The 19371-nt window shown below is 40.7% G+C and overlaps 1 protein-coding gene across 3 annotated transcripts in view; it reads left to right on the forward strand.

Annotated features, from left to right (window-relative positions):
- Positions 1–230: 230 nt before the first annotated feature.
- Gria3 (glutamate ionotropic receptor AMPA type subunit 3) overlaps positions 231–19371 on the forward strand; it is a 321623-nt gene continuing 302482 nt past the window's right edge. For all 3 annotated transcript variants that reach the window (XM_004653930.2, XM_045140971.1, XM_004653929.2), the window contains exons 1-2: positions 231–486; positions 1624–1782. In XM_004653930.2, the coding sequence (XP_004653987.1) occupies positions 378–486; positions 1624–1782 (268 nt within the window). In that variant the 5' untranslated portion in view covers positions 231–377. The remainder of the gene's footprint in view (positions 487–1623; positions 1783–19371) is intronic.

The raw sequence follows: 19371 nt of genomic DNA on the forward strand, positions 1-19371 counted from the left end.
TCTCTCTCTCTCCCTCTCTCTCTCCCATAGGGAGAGAAATCGCTTTGGCGAACCCAGCTTTCAGCCAATGAACCCGCCTTACAGATTGGTGTGAAGACAGAAGTGAGGTGGGGGGCGGGGAGGGGGTGTGAGAGAGGAGAGAGGGAGAGAGAGAGAGAGAAAGAGAGAGAGAGAGAGAGAGAGGGAGAGAAGAGGGAGAGAGAAGAGGAGGAGGCGGCGGAGGAGGAGGACTAGTGTGGGGTGGAAAGGAAGAGTAAGCGAGAGCAAGTTGAGGGGAGGGGGTGTAAGAGCCGGCGAATTCTTTTTCTTTTTCTATTATTATTTTGACGACTCCGGAGTTGCGCCCATGCTCTTGTCAGCTTCGTTTTAGGCGTAGCATGGCCAGGCAGAAGAAAATGGGGCAAAGCGTGCTCCGGGCGGTCTTCTTTTTAGTCCTGGGGCTTTTGGGTCATTCTCACGGAGGATTCCCCAACACCATCAGCATAGGTAAGTGCCAGCGAGCCAGCCAGAGAAGCCGGGCTCTACTGCATGCGAGACCCACTGCTCTGGCAGGGCTATCGCAGCTGCGGGTCCCTGTCCTGCATGGCTTGGGGACGGTGACCGGAGATGGGGACCAGGCAGAAATCGAGGGGAAAGGAGCCCCAAGGAAAGAGGGATATCCTGGGGCAAATGCGGGTGGACTGCCAGGTTTTCTGAGCTGACCCGGGCAAGGGAGCCGAGCTGGAGGTTGGGATGCTGCAAGGGGGTGAAGAGTCGCGGCTTTTCAGCTCGCTGCTCCGGACTTTGCCATGGCGTGCGTGCAGCCGCTGGAAGTTGTCCCAGGGTGATGCCGCCTGTCTGGCTGCACTAGGACGCATAACCCGGGCCTGGGACTCCCTGTCCCGCCACGTCTCTGGCTCGGGGGAGACAGGCTAGTGCCTGAGGAGATGGAATCCACTTTGAATCCCCCAGACCCAGGAAGTAGCCAGGTCGACGGAGGATGAAGTAGACAGTGGGGGTGAGACAAGGATTTGGACAAGTGACGAAGTCACGCAGACCACGAATTCATGAATTGCCGCTGTGTCTGTCTGGAGCTCAGCTCCGGGTAACCGGAAGGGAGTTCTCTGCCGCTTCTGTCTGTATTTACAAGTAGAGAAGTTAGAATTGTTGTCTTTACTGAACTAATCCTCTGCATTGTCCTGAGGAAGTGGGGCTAATAGGGAATGAGATAGAACAGCAGGGGGATAAAGTGTTGTTCTCCCCAGCCTTTCCCTGTATCCCAGGAAAAGATGAACCAGCTGTGGGGATGGGAGAGGGGGAAGGGTTGGAGTGAGGAAAAACAGACTTCTCTCTGAAAAAGAACCAAGTGCCACTCTTGGTTCCATTGCGCTGTCCCAAAGCAGCCCCCTCTCCCAATTCTCCCATCTTTCCAGACCCTTCTTTGTAGAGAAGCCCAGGTTTCTCCTAGTGGAAATCTGAGTTCACAAGTCTTGAAGACACCCAGGTTGAAAAAAAAAAAAAATCAATCCTCAGTCCAGCTTCCCAGTAACACTGAGAGGTATCTGATATCTTAGGTTCCTCAATTTCTAACTTGTCCTAACGTAGGGGGTACACAAGCCAAATCTCCATTGCCTTTGCTTGTAGGTGGACTTTTCATGAGAAACACTGTGCAGGAGCACAGCGCTTTCCGCTTTGCTGTGCAGTTATACAACACCAACCAGAACACCACTGAGAAGCCCTTCCATTTGAATTACCACGTAGATCACTTGGATTCTTCCAATAGTTTTTCTGTGACTAATGCTTGTAAGTAAATCTGCTTTTGCTCCTTTTGGGACCTTGGGGACCTTATATACATTTTGATTGTGATGCCTGGTGTGGTGTGTGTGTGTGTGTGTGTGTGTGTGTGTGTGTTTGTGTGTGTGCATGTGTGCTTGGGGGTGATTGCCTGAATATACATTTTGAGGCTGTAGTCAATCCTGGGTTCGTGTTGCATAAATCAACCTTGGAGGATTCTGCTGCAGGGCTGAAAACAGAGGGTAAAACTCTGTGGTGAATTATGTTTGATGCAAACTTTCACTTTCCTCCCTGCTAAACCGCCATTCCCTCCCCCGCACCCTTTGTCATTGGGGCAGGGGGAGAAAAAAAGAAAGAAAATAGCATGCTTGTTCAGGAAAATTTCCTCAGATGGGATTTACAACAGCAGCAGCTTCTTGATTGAGTCGATTCAGGATGCACAGGACTTAAGTGTTAAAAGCTTGTGCCTGGTGGCATCACGGAGCTGAATTTGACAATTGCCTAACATGTAGGAACTAAATATGAGAACCCTGCAAACAAGTGACCTTGAGCGACATATCAGACTGAATTGCCTGGCCTCTTTCTGTCCTAGAATATCACCTTTCTTACCCAGAGAGCTCTGATCAGAACTGATAAGACTACATACTGATTACAAGTGATGAACACCTGTCACACTCAAAGGCTGGGAGAAGGCAGGACTCAGGTGAATTTTTGGAAAGCTAGTCTTGTCTCTGCTAGTGTTGTCCATCCCCAAGGACCGTTAAGGACAACACACTTGTGAATTTAGAGCAAGAGGCTGGTAGGGCGGGGGAAGAGGTCTGGAACAGGAAAACTGAGTACAAAAAGGCAGAATTTCATCAGCCCCAAAGCCATTTCTGGATTCAGCAGTTGTACCCATAATTATTCTTTAATACCTCTGTGAAGGGTCCATTATAACAAGTCAAACCATGAGAACACAAATGGCTAATAGCCTGTTGGACACAGGGTTTGACTTGAATGGAATGTTTTGTGAGAAGCACTACATTCTTCATATAAGCTTATTTCGCTAAAAGTTTCACAATGAAATGAGTGATGACAGAAAGCATATTTGGGCCTATAGCTGGTATAGTATGGAATTTGAGGTTTCTTTTCATTTGGAAAAAAAATGCTACTTATGCTTGATTGACTTAAACTTTGGATATGATTTTCTTCATTTCCTTGTAATCCATTTGTCTCAAAATACATATAATTTCTAAAAGGTGTCTACAGGGCTTCCAAGAGCATATTTTCTTTGGAATTGAAGATTTGGACTAAGGGGAAGATGGCAAAGGACTTTTCCAGAAATGTGATAGATATCAGGTTTAAGAAAATTTTAGCTGAAGGTGCAGATCCGTTTATGAACATGTTCTGGCTTACACTGTATTTGACATTCTTTGGCTTCCAAACATTGACAGAAATATGAATTTATTAATTCTCTCAAGTGTGAAAGTTATGAAATATCTGGCTGTACTTTGTATCTTATTTCAGTAATCCCAGCCAGTCTCCACAGCATTTACAAGGCACATCTGATCCTTAATCCTGAAACACTGTGATCTCCTCAAGAGGCTGAATCTTAAATTCAGCTTCCTAAATATCAATTAGAACAGATTTAAAACCAAATACATGAAACTAACTGGGTTTATTATTATTAACACTGAGTAATTCTTATTTCAACTCCCGTCACTGTCTTTCCACTGATGAGCACTGGGATATGAGAGCTATTTGGGTTCTCAGGAATGATTTATTTCCAAAGTTTTGGTCCTCCTTTTAATGGTCAAACTGGACTGATACCTGCCAGCCTAAGGCCATTCGAAACCCAGACTGTAGAACAGTCAGGAAGTGATCCTTGCCCTGTGAAAATCTCAGGCTTTGGAACAGGTAGTAAGTCAACCGCATTGGTGTTGAAGTGTCATAATGCCTTATGTCTCAGGGCAATAAAGAAACAACCATTGGAAAGAAAAGGTGATTGATCAGAATCTCTCACCCTCACCATAGATCCATAGGACTATTACTTACAAGGCTGTGTTATGGATAGAAGCTTGAGATTGTGAGTAAAAGGGATGAGACTCACTAGGCAACAAGATAAACAAGACCAAAAATGAGATCTTCTCCTTATTTATGTCAAATGTACATGTATGCATACCACAACACACAACATATGTGGAAGAAATATCCTAAAATCACTGATGTGTATCCAGCTGCCTGTTGCACTTGTAGACTTTACAGCTAGCTCAGAAGATAGAGGAGGGAAGCTATCATCTCCTTTGGTCCCCCAAGGAGGGATGTGAGGACTCGATTTCATTGCTGTTTCCTGGCCTGGAAGCTGTTGCCTAGTGGCTTATTGTGAGAAAGCTGTCTAGTCCAATCATAACCTCGAAATGAAAAAACAAATCAGTGATGTCAGGGCCAGGGAAGCCTTGATGGTATCTAATTTCTCCTCCCTTGCCTTGGCTATTCTTCTTATGGAAGGAGGGATCAAATATGTAAAATGGCTCTTCTCGTTCAGTCCTGGAACATAGCAGATGACCCTAGATCTTATTCCTCTAAGTGACTGCCCATTTGTGCAGAAAAATCCCATATCCTCTGGATTCCCTTGTTGTAGAAATCTAGGGAGAATTTGAGAAAATCTCAGATGTATCCAAATCATCAACATGTCTTATCTGGTTTAATTTGGAATAGTCTGGAGGGCATTAAAGAAACTTTCTCCTGCTACTTTCAGGATTTCAGTATCAGCTTTCCTTCGTACTAGAGCTTCTTTCTTCTTATCATTTTTTCTGCACGCTCAGCTCTGAGGCAGACATCCACTTTTTGAGGCATAGGTGTGTGCAAGGGAACAGAAGCATGAGGAATAAACAAATAGCAATGTCATGTGTATGTGCCCTGCCCTCTACTATCCCCTTGCTACCTACAATACACTCAGAAGACTTTACTATGAATCCTAGGTACCAGTTATTCTTTACAAGCAACCATTTTTTGTACAAGCCTCAAGAGATTTGCTTAAGACAGATTTCAGCTTCATCCTGTGCCTGAAGAGACCAATAAAAGCCTCCCTGGCTTTGAAAGGTGGTTCATTTGGGATCTTAGCTCAGAAGTAAATTGAAGTTTATCAAAGAGACCCATCTGATTTAGAGCACATGTTCCCATTTCATGGGGATTAATAGAGTTTGCTACCTTAGTTTTCAATTTACCTAGATAAGCCTATGCATTCATAAACACATAGGGGCACACACACACACACACACACACACACACACACAGTATATATGAAAAGAAATGCATACACATTTTGTAAGTAACATATCTATTCTTTAAAAAAATTATTTGATCATCCTCAGGTTTGAAAGGGTGCAGAAATGCCAAGAGACTGCTGGATCCTATTGCATGGCTTTCTTGTCTTAGTTCCTCAGGAAACACCACCAATTCCCCTGAAGTCCCCTCCTGTGTCTTGCTGCTGTGCACTTGTAGTGCACTCCACACTACAACGCCCCAGCCTCTGCAGTGTCAGCTCATTAGCACACAGATCTCATATTCCCTCTCCGCACTGTCATTGCAAAAATTGCTGTTGTACACCTTTACAGCCAACAAATGTGCTTGTGGATTACGCACTGTTTGCAAGAAGCAGGGAAAAGGCAAATGTAACCTTAAAGGTTATTCACCACAGAATTGTGTTCTGAACACCTTGCCTTAAATAAAATTTTTTTGATGGAGACTCAGTGTTGATGGTGGGACCAAGAATGGGTTTTAAAAGTGAAAGCTCTAATGGAGCCCCAGACAAAATCCTTTTGTCAGCTGAACCTAACCTATCAGCTGCAAATTTTTATTCTATTAATTTTTACAAGGGATTTGAAATATACCTGCTGAGAACTCGCTCCTTTTATAACTGAGCACATTTTGCATCCAAGTGTACTTAGCTGAGACAGGTTTCTGTCTCTTCTTACAGAGGCACAATCTAATTATCTAATTACACAAATTGCCAGGAAGGATCCACTTAACCATTTAGGTCCTGTTGGGAAAGAATTCTTTCCCTTCATCCCTTATTCTTTGCTTCATTATTTGGTGGGGTGGGTTGTGGTTTGTTTTCAGTTTTGGTTTGCTTGGGGTGTTTGTCCTTTCCACATAAGCTTTGAAACCAGTAAGACCCTGGAATCAAGAATCCTTCCCTCCAATAGATCTTCATCTACTAACCAATCTGCTTTGGCTCCACTTTCCTCCATTGCTCAAGATCTTTACACCTTTTCTCCTCTACTCAGTTGCTGGCCAGTCTTTAATAAGCCCTCTGGTTAGCTGGCTTAACCCCCTTAAATATGAAGAGGTTGCCTCAATAGTGCCAAAGATTTAAGTCACTTTCTCACAAAGTTTATTATGTTTTTTAATCTATTTGGGAGGAAGACGGAAGGTACAAGGCAGCTTTGTGTTGCTTTATCAAATGGAGATGGGAAAAAGAAGTGTTTGAGAGAAAAAAAAAAAGCAAAGAGAATGATTCTGTTGTTTACTGAAAAGTGGACTATGACTCTGAAATGTCTTCCTCTCTACAATTTTAACTTTTCTTCCCCTAAATGCAATGAGTGCACATATCCTTTGATCTTTGCCTCCATTAAAGTTAGCTTCTTAATTCTACATTCCCCTTCCTAGTGCCTAACATTCAGTAAGAGTAATGGGAGATGCTTGGTATTTTTACACATTTTTTGGCTCCAGAAATATCTTTAAACTTCACTGTTTTGAGTAATCAGAGGTGATTGGCTGGTTTCATTTAATATATTGAAACAATAAACAAAGTTTCCAAGATATCCTTCTTTGTCTTTGTTGTGGACAGATTTGTCATTTTATTTTATTTTATTTCATTTTTGGCTTTTTGTGGTAGGGTCACACTTTATGTCAGGCTCACCTGGAATTCACTTGGTAGTCTCAGGGTAGCCTCCAACTCATGGTGATCCTCCAACCTCTGCTTCCCCAGTGCTGAGATAACAGGCATGCACCACCATGCCTGGCTAAGACTTGTCATTTTCATACAGTTGGTTTAAGGATTAAAACACAACATGGTTGTTTTAAGAGCTGACTAGAGTTTTAGAAGATAGAATTCATTTCTTGGAGGGGGGCATTTTATCCAAATAAGTTGCTTCTGAATTTATTAGATGAGGACTACTGATATATTGAAAAAGACCTTTTATGAAACTTTCTGTCACAAATAAAAGTCAAAATCATTTTTTAAAAAATCAAGATTTGACGTCATTCCTTTGGCTTTGATACTTAGATAGAATTAGATGAAATGTCCAGAAGAGGATGTCTTTAAAACCATGGGTACAGTGGCAATAGGTATTCTGCAGCAGGACTCTGGGAGTCGTGCAGGAACACCTTCCCTCCTGAGAGCTGCATAGAAATGTCCAGGCTCTAGATACATAGCTACAAATAGCCTTGCCTAAGTGTGGGATTATCCCTAAGCTAGGGAAATTGTCCCCAAAGTGGTAAATCTTTAGAAAAATGGTAACATGACCATAATTTTCATTCCTCATTTTCATTCCATGTTCTGCTGCAATTATTTTCTCTTTCTGCTTTGGCTACCCAACTCATATTCCTTTGCTAGTCTCTAACCACATACTTACTAACTAGCCCTGATGTTCCATTCATACTAGCCCCATCTAGATAACATTTCCTACCCTAGAGTTTTTAGAATCCAAATATATTTTTTTCATTAGAGTACTCTTGTACTTAATCCATTCCCCACAGGGTCTATACTCTAGGAATAACACCTTTTTACTTCATACAGGAATGGAGATAAAAGTGGCAGATAGAGATTTAAACCACCTCACAGGGGAGTATCAACTTTAAAGCCATGGACTATGACAACCATCATTTGTCAGTTTCAAGGAAAGATGCTTAAATGGGAAATTCTGATGACATAATGATCAAAGTGGTTGTTTACCCAAACTAAATAAAATTCAGCTTGTTTTATACATGGAAGCTTTTACAGGACAAAGTAAAAAGGTAGTTGTGCATAGTAGCTTGGATGTTTCAATATGCCAAAGGCATAGGTTCAACTTCTCAATGCCAAACCATAAAGCCTTTGAGTTTGAGAGACAAACAAAATAGACATTCTTTTTAACAAAGAGTGTGCTATAATGTCCAAAGTTATGTGGACAGTAGTAGGACATCAAAAAGAAAGATCATAGAAGAAATAGGGTGGTAGGGAAGCTGAGTTTCAAGCTGTTCTCTCCCATTTCCTGGGGTGGTAGGTAGAATTTCAGGTTCTAAGAAGCCACATTGGTCTCCCAATAAGTAATGGTATCTCAGAATACACTTAGAACCTTGGCTCAAGCAACATTTTGGCCTCCCTCTCAATGGGGGGGGGGGGAACAACATTGTGGAAGAGAAATAACTGCTTATATCCTCCAGTATGGACCTTCTTATTCTTTAGTTCCCAATTTCTGCTGGAATTTTAAGCAATATCCATAGCACAACCATCATATTAGGAGAAGTCAGAGGAGCAAGGATAATAATGAGGACAGGGAACAGAGCTGGTAACAATCCCTCAAACCTATGTGCCACAATTCAACTCAAGTAGCATTTCTTGACCATTCATGTGTACATAATTCATCTGAGGATCTTGTTAAAATAAAGATTCTAATTCAAAAGTCTGCCATGAGCCTGGATTTGCATTTTTGGAAAGCCCCAAAGTTATGCTCTTGATGCTGGTCTTTGCATCGTACTTTGAACAAGAAGAGTCCAAAACAGAGAGGCTATAATCACCAATGTTGGGAGTCTTTCAGACTCATTTTTGTCCAGGTTTGTAAATTCTCACATTCCATAGAAAACTCTGTAAGAGATATATTTGGGGCTGGAGGTATGGCTTAGTGGTTAAGCGCTTGCCTGTGAAGTCTAAGGACCCTGGTTCGAGGCTCAATTCCCCAGGACCCACGTTAGCCAGATGCACAAGGGGGCGTCTGTGTCTAGAATTTGTCTGCAGTGGCTGGAAGCCCTGGCATGCCCATTCTCTCTCTGTCTCTCTCTCTCTCTCTCTCTGCCTCTTTCTCTGTCTGTTACTCTCAAGTAAATAAATGAAAGTAAACCAAAAAATTTAAAAAGAAAGATATATTTGGTTAACTCTGATTCACAGATGTTTCTCTCATTTTACCCACCACTTAGTTTCCATTTCATCCAGGTAGGTGGCATGATTAGATGCCTGATGATAATATTTGCTTAGAGTTGGTTTTTGTAGGGATATGGAGGGGAAAAGGAGAGAACAGGCTGAGAGAGGAGGTACCTCATCAGTTAGGATAACAGTGTTTTGGCTTCTTTCCACACCCCAAAGTGCCCCATTTAGAAACAACCTGCTCACAAAATCTAAGTTTGACTCATAGTTCCAATCCCTTTTCTACTTTACTTCTCTGGGTCAAGACATGGATGCATGTAACATTACATGCAAGAAGGATGCATGTAACATTGGCATCTCAGCTGTCTTATTTCCCTTAAACAGGGTTAGAAACAAAAAGTACAACATAACTTAAATTCTACTTTGACCAAAAAGAGACTGAAAAATTGGCTCGATTATCAAGGCTCATATCAGGCAGTCACTGACAAGAGGGAAAAGATGTAATGTCACTTTCCAATGCAGACAGTAAAAGATAACATAGTGTCACTTTAAAACTGCAACTTAAACCAAATTAACTCAACATATTGCTCCCCTAACAGTCCACATTTAGTCTGAAATCCTACAAATTCACTTATTTGTGTTACTGTACTGGAAATCTATGCTAAAAAGAAAGTGTACTATCTGGAATGGAGTGAGTTAAATCCTTATGAACCACTAATATTTCAACCAGAATTCTTTTTTTTTATTTCATTTATTTATTTATTTGAGAGCGACAGACACAGAGAGAAAGACAGATAGAGGGAGAGAGAGAGAATGGGCACGCCAGGGATTCCAGCCTCTGCAAACGAACTCCAGATGTGTGCACCCCCTTGTGCATCTGGCTAACGTGGGACCTGGGGAACTGAGCCTCGAACCGGGGTCCTTAGGCTTCACAGGCAAGCGCTTAACCGCTAAGCCATCTCTCCAGCCCTCAACCAGAATTCTTTATTCAGATAACCATCTATTGCTTTCCAAAATCTTCAGAGGGGGCTATCCAGGTCAGTTAAGTGACACAGAGTAAGACTTGTACCTGCTCGATAAAGTTGTTGTAGCCAACATCATTTTGATGGCAAAAAGCAGCCAACCAAATCCAGCTTATGGAAGAAAAATTATTTATTTTGGCTTACATGCTTGAGGGGAAACTGCATGATGATAGGAGGATAGGATGGAATGAGCAGAGGCTGGACATTACCTCCTGGCCAACATGAGGTGAAAAACAGCAGCATGAACATGTGCCAAACACTGGCAAGGGGAAACTGGCTATAGTACCCATAAGCCCATCCCCAATAACACACCTCCACAAGCGTGTGTGCATGTGGAGGTGTGTTATTGGGGATACCTCCTCCAGAAGGCTACCAGCTGGGGACCTAGCACTTGGAGCACATAAGTTTATGGGGGACACCTCATCCAAACCACCACAGCAACAAATAGGGGGTGGATATTCTGGATGCTCTAGAAAACCTGTGGGGCCAAAGAAGGGTCTCTGAGTACACTCTACTTCTTTTTAAACATTTGACCTCCATGGTCAATTATGATACTAAGAAAATTTGACTACTTTAGTTGCTTTGACCCATCCAGCCACATCCTCCTGATGTAGTGGGCTGACCATCTGCTCTAAGTATGGTTCTTTGCCAGAATTGATGATCACAAGCTCAATATTCTTTGCAGTCACTGTGGTAAATTTTCAGAAGTAAAATTAGTTTGTGATGGAGGGTGGTAAGGAATATTTTTAAGTTCTTCAAAATTGTTGTGATCAAAAATAGTCCCCTTTCAGTTACCCATGACTGGCTAATATATTTTGCCAGTTACTCACTGAAAATAGGACCCTCATCTTTGCAGCTGCCCAGAAAGTGGTCAGGTTACAGGAATGGGTAAGACAAAAAGGGATCAGGACCCAGCTTATAGAGGGCTATGCATATTGATAGGGGTGTTAGAATGGTTCCTTATATAGGTGAGCACCCTTGCACATTTAAAGTTAGAAAAGCCCACAAATACTTAAAGTCATATTCTCGAAAACCCTTTTATCCCATTGTAATTTTCAAAGCTACCTACTGGTTAGTGTAAAACAGTATTTTTTGAATTGTTCCATTTGCATCAAATTCAACAAGTATGCCAATTAAATGTGAATTCCTAGGTTATATCCCAGATGTACTAAATCTGAAAATATAAGGAAAGACCTGTTTAACAACGTCTATGAGTGATACTAATACACATTATGTTGGATATTCACAAATTAAATAAGCCCTGTATTATGAGCAGAGATATGCAGATTCAGACAAAGACCTATTGAGTACCCACTAAGCACCAGGTATTATGCTAGGTGTTTTCACATAAGTTGCTTCTCTGTGTGAGTGAGGTGCTACAGACCAATGCAACTATTTGCAAGCTTGGCTCTCAGGCTGGAAGTTTAGAACTTGAAAGAGGTAAGAGACTATCCTTATAGTCTCTGATGGAAAGAAAAAAGCAAAAATATTCTTTGAAATGGTTAAGTCAAAACAAAAGAATGCTTCTTCTCATGTTTGTTTATTAGCCAATTATTTCTCCTTAGCTATGCTATAAACTCAATGTCATGTCAAATGCCAGTCCAGTTATTAAAATATATGTAATGCAGTCTCTTCTTATAGGATTCATTGTACCTTCCTCCCCATCTTTGCTGTCAACAAATTTAAAACCAGAGCTGAGGTAGTAGAAACTGCTATTCACTGATGCTGTACCACATAAAAAGCATCATGCCAAGTGTTTTCTATGATGTATCCCCTGGAATCATAATACATATTGCTAGAAGAGAAAGGCTGTCATCCATATTTTATACAAACAAAATTAGAGGGTTCTCAATGTGTAAGAAACTAATTCAAGCTCACACAAATGGCCAGTTAGTGGAGCAAAGAGAATTTCCTGCTTCTAGAGCCTGACTCAATTTCAATTGGGCTTGAAATCTCAAATGATTATTTGGAGCAGACAAGCACATAAATATAGGCTTTGGACTAGGTATGTTGAATAGGAAACAGGAAGACTGTGGTATATACTTTGTGTTTGCATATTCCATGCCCCTACTTGAAAATATACAAAACTAATCTTTAACCCATTTTGACACAAACTAGTCAACTGCAATAGTACCTGAAGTGACTGAGTGTGTAAAGTGCATGTTTCTGACCTCTATACTATACTACACTAGACTCATTTTAGCACCTAAATTACTGGTTGTGTGAAACTCTGTTAACTGGTTGTTATAAGTACTGAGAATAGCAAAGAGAAAACCTCTTCTCAGAAAAACTACCCTATTTTGACTTGTTTTAGCAGAATATCAAGTTATATCTTCATAATAGAACTATTTCTCCCTTATACACAGACTACATACGTGTAATCCTACATACACACACTGTTCATACACTTGCTTTCCATGATTGAATGTCAACACAACTCTAACCTTCCATCAAACAGCACTGAGGCCTACAGCAAGGTCAGAATGTAAGCACATGGTCATCAAAATGTGCATGGTAGGTAAGAAGAGATCCTTGTGAAGGGGTTACTGTGGAGATAGATTGCTTAGATTCCCACATGTATACAATCCATGCCTGCAACTGAAAGAAAATATATCAAATATGAATCTGTCAACAGTTATGCAGGGTAAGATCTTCACATATATTCACATATTCTAAGAAAGAGACTTACCAATTTAGGCCAAGGTCCAAAATGAAGATACATAGTCATTTGTTTGGAGATGTAAACTGATCTAAGACAATTTTGCCATTCACCATCATTGGGTGTTTTTTTTATGCATAATAAATAGCCTGCCATAGTTAGAATGAAAGTTATGCATCTTCTCACCATTCCACCATTACCAGGTTCAAAAGAAAGCCCCAACCAAAGTTTTGTTTCTCACTAAAATAGCAAACAAGTATAAAACAATAGGAAAGCCTGTTCTTGGGCTCAGTGAAGTTCAAATCTCTGTACTTTTAGATACTCCAACAATAGTTAGCATGAAGGTTCACTTGAGGCAAACAAGACAACATTCTAGTGGCAGGATTCAGCTAATTAAGAATCTCAATCACTGGCTTCCCACAGGGCAATTCATGAATAGAGCCTAAGGTACACTTTCTAAATAATAATACTATAGAGTTTACTAGATCCTTATATGCTCTTTCTTCTAGTTTGAGGATACTTCTTCCACATCTACAAAGCTGAACACTACCAATTTCACCAGTGAGAAATTTAATGTTACTTAACAAAGCCTTTAATGTTAGTTGGAAATAAACTCCTTGGGTGAATCTGTTCTTGATTAGAATTTCATAAACACTAGACAACCTCTCTTAGACTGTTTATTTCCCAGCAAAGGCATGCCTAGGGTATAAATTAAGAACAATCCACCCACATATCATATATACCACATAATTTATGTTGAAGTTTTATAAAGTAAGTTACAGAATATTTAACATTTTGGATACTATATTTCTGTAGCATTGGAAAATAGCAAAAGCTATCAGGAGAATAAAGGTTTAGGAGAATGAACAATGGGCCAAGAATTAAGAGATCTGTGTTCCAGTTTCAGCTCTGACATTGACTGCCTAGATGACCGTGGGCAAGCCTATGTGTCTCTGGTACTAGTTTCTGTCACTTATAAAGTAGAAGGCTCTTCTGACTGATCTCTGAGACTTCCATTGTTGACATCTATCATTTTGATGAAGGAAGATATTCCTTTGTGTCTTCCTAAGAAAGATTTCCAAAATGGAGTCCCTAAAATTTTTCAGTGTTTAGAAAGTTCTATTTATACTAATGTTTTTTCTGCCTCTATAAACCATATGGCTTATAGAGTATGGGTCCATGAAGCCAGTGGATTGTGTTTCAAGCCACTTGTGCTTATCTAGGCTCATCTCAGCTCTCCCACTACGAAGCCTTGAGCAATTTATTTGGCTTCATTTGGCCTTGCAGTTCCCAATTATAAGTAGGGATAAAAATAGCCCTTGCCTCATAGTTTTTCAGGGTTTTAAATGAAATCACAAATTCATATAAAACATGAAAATATTGTTTGACACACATTGGCTACTATTATTAATACCATCATTAGTTTAAGATCTTTTTAGCTTTTTGTCCTACAAACTGAATGCTAGTTTCACTTGAAAACTAAAATCTCTTGCCACTTAGAAATCAGATTTCCTTCCTGAGCAGCTGTTCCTCTAAGCCTTTCTACAGTTCTTTCTCAAACCCAAGACTATTTTTTCTGCCAAGAAAGCCATCACAACACCCCCTCAGATTTCCAGCCCACCAACCTAACCTCAAACATCTCTCACCCATGCATCCAAGTTTACCCATGTAGTTTAACTCTTGGCAGCAATAACTACTCAGACACTTTATCATCAAGAAACTCTGAGCTGCCTATTTCTGCATAACTGAAGTCATAAAGTGTTCAAGGGGAGACCTATTATCTCCTTTCCTAAAGAAACCATTTTTCTCTCTAATTCAGTCTGCTTCCAGTCACAACTTGAGTCATGTTTATGTGTGTTTTTGTGAAAAATAATTATCTCAAAATTATACATACAACCAATCTGACTTCTGCAAGACCAAGGAGGCATCCTCTTGTCCTACAAAGGTGATTCAGAAGAAAAAAAAAACTTGGGCCAAGCACCCTGTGAACAGGCTCTGCAAGCAGGGCCTGGAAGTTGATTTAAATAGGGCTACCCACTGAGGAGCATAAGTAAAGGCAGCAAGAAATTACTTAGGGCTTCCCTGGCAGAAACCATGTCATCACCTTGGGCACTACAGAGACATTAGTGAATGAGCTTTCTTCCTGGACCTCAAAGCCAAGAGTCCAACAAAGTGAAGAGAGAGGAGCTCCATACTGCCCATTCACCTTACACACACATACATACACACAGAGTTTCATGTATCTTCCCTTGGTCATTTCCACTTCTTTGTAGCATCAAGCACTTGATAGTTCTTGTTATTTCTAGCCTTCAAGATGAAAACCACACAGGGACCTAATTCTGGCACATATAATTCTAAGTAAACCTTCCACTAAACAAGAGTTTATTTCACTTTATGCAATAGCTATTCACAATGTTCTTTGGCCCCCTGGTTTATGTCAAATTCTACTTGTAGTACCTAATTCTTCACTATACAGTCTAGATGTATGCAACATGAGAATAGAAAAACAATGGGTAAAGTTTTATTTTCTTCAGAATAAAGAGACCTGAAAATGCCCACTTTTTATACACTCACTCCTGACCCTTGAGTTTTACACTTTACTCTTTGGATCAAAGGGTTCTTGCTTAAAAGTTGTCTAGTAGAAGACTTCTTGCTTCTCATACGCAGTTTGGGAGATAATTAAAGGGCAAAGAGTAGCTCTAAAATGAAATACTTGCATCCACATGAATTTTAATCTTAGCTTTCTTATTAGCCATGATCTTACCCTAGGTAAATTATTTAACCCATTTAAGCCTTAGTTTCTCATCTGTGAAATAATGACATATAAGAGTAACTAATTGGCACCAATGCTGGGAATATTAAACAAATTCATTCATGTAAAGCATTTACCATGATACATGGCATGCAGGAAGTGATCAGTAAATGGTAGCTGCTGTAACAGAGTGGTAGAGGGATTGGTAAATAAAGAAGAGTAGAATTAGGCATAACCAAGGTGCAAGATAGATTCTTCCTGTCTGACATTGGCAGGGGCCTGGGTTAAAGCAAACCTAAACTGTCTGACAGGAAGGCTCCAGGCTATGGAGGGTACCTGCAGCCTGAACTATGGTCATATGTCATATCTCGCGGACCTGACCAGCAGGGTAGCTCCTTCCCCCATCCTTAGCGGTTGCACTAAGCCAGGATCCTCCCCCCATTCTTGGGAGTTGCATTGAGCCTGGACTCTCAGACAAAATTCTGGACCCACAGATCGGCAGGAAGTAAGGCCACTCCCTCTCCAAGCAGGGGATACCTGGACTTTCAGAAAAGACTTAGGCTTTGCTCATAACTCTGTGGCCTTTGGTCAGTTGCCTAGGAAACTGCTTATCTTCAAACCCTACATCACCTGACCCATCATTGCCTACATGCTGGAATGAATTTCCCCATAGACTAGCAATCTTTAAATCAGCCGCCAATCTCCTTAGAGTCCTTTTCCTGCCCTCAGATGCTTATAAATCCATTTTCCTTGACAATAAACTGAGAAATGTTCATGAGAACTGACTCCCGGGAGTGAGTGATTCATTCTTTCATCACATGTGCACAACCTTGGTCTCCAGGTTTGCCTGGGAAGCCTTTTGGGGAACCATGCCTGCCGGAAACAAGAACCCAGGAACCCACACCTTCCTATCTGTAGCTATGTATGCTCAAAGCCCTGACAGCCAATTTCCATCCTCTGTGAATCTACAGTTGAAAATAAACTGGGTGGGACAACCTTGGAATGTTCAGAATACTACTTTGAACATAAGAGGTTGGTTGCAGGGCGGGGAAGGAAATAGAGAAAGATTTTATGTGATGCGTTAGAAAACCAGAGGACATAGAGCACTAGGCCTTAACCATGTCACAATTAGGTGCAATTGTCTAGGACATGATCCCTACTTATTTTTTTTCTCTCAGAACTGGATATGATTTTATTAAAATCCATGCTGCTTTGGATAAAGCATCATGGTGTATAAGATGATAATATTGGCAATTCCTTGTTTACAGGAAAGAACCATCTTTCCTCAAATAGGAAGTATACTTTAACATGTTTTATGTGAAGAGAGTAGAAAAGTGAACCCTAGAATTTGCATTTAAACAAGGGAAAAATTAGTACCAACTGATCCTTTCTGGGCATAGTTTTTGTGCATCCTTTAGCCACAGGTTGTGTGTGGATAGTTTATAGCATATTTGTTTGAATGGATGGATTTTCTCCTTTTGCTGGTAGTTGCCTAAGTCAGACTGAAAATAGCAAAAGAAGGAGGTATGTAAAAGGTTAAGAGAGAAATTTTGCTAATGTTATGGAGACATTTCTGTCTTTATTTCCAGAGAAAAGTCAAACTATCTGATTCCACAAGCAGAGATCCCCATGCCAAGGACCACCAGGCAATGAGAACATTTTTTCTCCCTGTCTTCTGTAATCCTGGCTTGTCTAGCAGGCTTCCATCTCCGGCTTGCATCACCTGAATGATGACCAATGGCAACATTTTTTTTCCCTTCAAATTCCAAAATATCCATGTTCTGCCAACATTACGTCCTCTTCTAATTATTACCTATGCCTATTACTATGTTTTCTCATAGGTCATTAATCCATTTTTTGAGTGAGGGAAATAGGGAATAAAGGACAATCCCAAGGTCACACAGCCAGTTGATACCAGAAATGAGATTGCAGTATGGGTCTTCAAACTCTTGGCACTTCTCTAAGATGACTTTCTCTAACATGATTTTGTAGCATAATCTTTCTTCTCTTAGCTTTCACTGCTACAGTGTTGTTCTATATGAAAATGACGAACCTATAAGCTTTAAATAGATGGCAGAGAGGTAAAATAAATTCACAGCAAGTGAACTGGAAATACAATAAAGCATGAGTTGCAGGGGCCATGGGTAATAGTATCTTCTAGTCTGTACCCCAGTGAGCATGCCATTATTTTAGCACCCTTTGGCTTATAGCCAGGAGTGAGCAAAGCATTGAAGTTGACTTACAGATCACATACTTTTGGCACTCCATCAAGTACTTCTGATCCAACTACCTCATTCTGTGGATGAGTAAAGTGAGGACATGAGAAAAGAGACTTGCCAATGATGATGCAACACCCTAGTGGTACAGGCAAGATGAGAATCTACACTTCGAGATTCGCTGTAGTCTTTCCCACAATGTTTTGCAAACTTACCAGCAGGAAACTGCACTAAAAATTGCACTAAGGAAAGAGTCTATAACTTTCCTGTTTCCTAATATTTCATTTGTTCTAATTGTTTTATCTGTATAATTCATATTACTCCAACCTGAGTTTTAAATACAAAAAAAAAAAAAAAATCCTTCTAGTGGGCCTGAGAGATGGCTTAGCATTTAAGGCACTTGCTTTTTTTTTTTTTTTTTTTTTGCATTTCAATGATATTTATTTATTCATTTATTTTGTCTAAGAAGAAAACACTTCCCAAAGAAATAAACTGAAAAACAAGAATGTCAAAGATAATTTGTGTGAATGAGAATGTGAATCTCAGATGAAGAATGGAATTAGTGACATTAATTCAAAGAGCATTACTGACCATCATTATATATAACATGATGCCAGGCTCTAAGACTACATAACTATAAACTATTTAGCAATACCCAAAGGACAGAAATTGAAGTGGAAAACAGACATGTTAATCACAGAACACCCAGGCTAGCTCTCCGGTGTCTCTGTTCTTGCATGGCAATGTGCCTTCTATAAAGCGTGCTTGAGAGTATGGACTACCATGGAGAGATGGATGACCCTCTCTGCCAGTGCTTCTGCTAAAGATCTCATATTTCATGTCACTGCATTCTGTCCTCTTCACATCAGCCCTATGAAAGAGAGGGTAGTTTCATGCCATCTCATATTTTAAGGAAATGTTTTATCTTATGTCATATTTTAAGGAAATCTTCTGCCTGCCTCAAAGTTCAATGCCAATGGAGGAGCTTAGATTTGCTCCCATATCCATATGTAGCAGATACTTTCTCATTGCTGGGGCAAAACACCCAACCAGAAGCAGCTTATTGGTGAAAAACGTCTATTTCTGTCTTTCAGTTTCAATAGGAAGCTTCATAACGGCAGGGAAAGCATGGCAGGAACATACAGCCAGGTGTCACACCTCCTCATCAGCAGGGCAGAGGTAGAGAGAGTGAGCTAAGTGCGACAAGCGAGGCTGGGCTGTAACACCCCAAGTAAGACACTTGCTTTGAAAAGCCTAAGGACTCATATTTGACTCTCCAGGTCCCACATAAGACAGATGCACAGTGACACAAGTGCACAAGGTCTCACATGACCACAAGGGGGAGCACGTGTCTGGAGTTCCATTGCAGTAGCTGTAGACCCTGGCACACGAATTTTCTCTCTCATTAAAAAGAGGCAGTCTGTTAGGTTTGCCTCAGGAAAAAACCTTCTAATAATTATGGAAGTTAAATGCAAAATTGATTCATTACCAATGTTATAAAACTCTTCAAAAATATAGACAAGAAAAGTAATCTAAGCAGACTAAAAATCATGACTGGATAAATAACTTAATGGCATAGCACTTGTCTAGCAGGTGCCAAGTTCTTGGTTCGATGCTCAATGAAAGAGAGAGAAATGTAGAAAACAAGAAAGAGAGAGATAAAAGAAAGAAGGAAAGAAGGGAGGAAGGAAGGGAGGGAGAGAGGGAGGAAGGAGAGAGAGAAGGAGGGAAGGAAGGAAAGAAGGAAGGAAGGAAGGAAGGGAGGGAGAGAGGGAGGAAGGAGAGAGAGAAGGAGGGAAGGAAGGAAAGAAGGAAGGAAGGAAGGAAGGAAGGAAGGAAGGAAG

This window comes from Jaculus jaculus, chromosome X (assembly GCF_020740685.1).
Source record: "Jaculus jaculus isolate mJacJac1 chromosome X, mJacJac1.mat.Y.cur, whole genome shotgun sequence".
NCBI lineage: Eukaryota > Metazoa > Chordata > Mammalia > Rodentia > Dipodidae > Jaculus > Jaculus jaculus.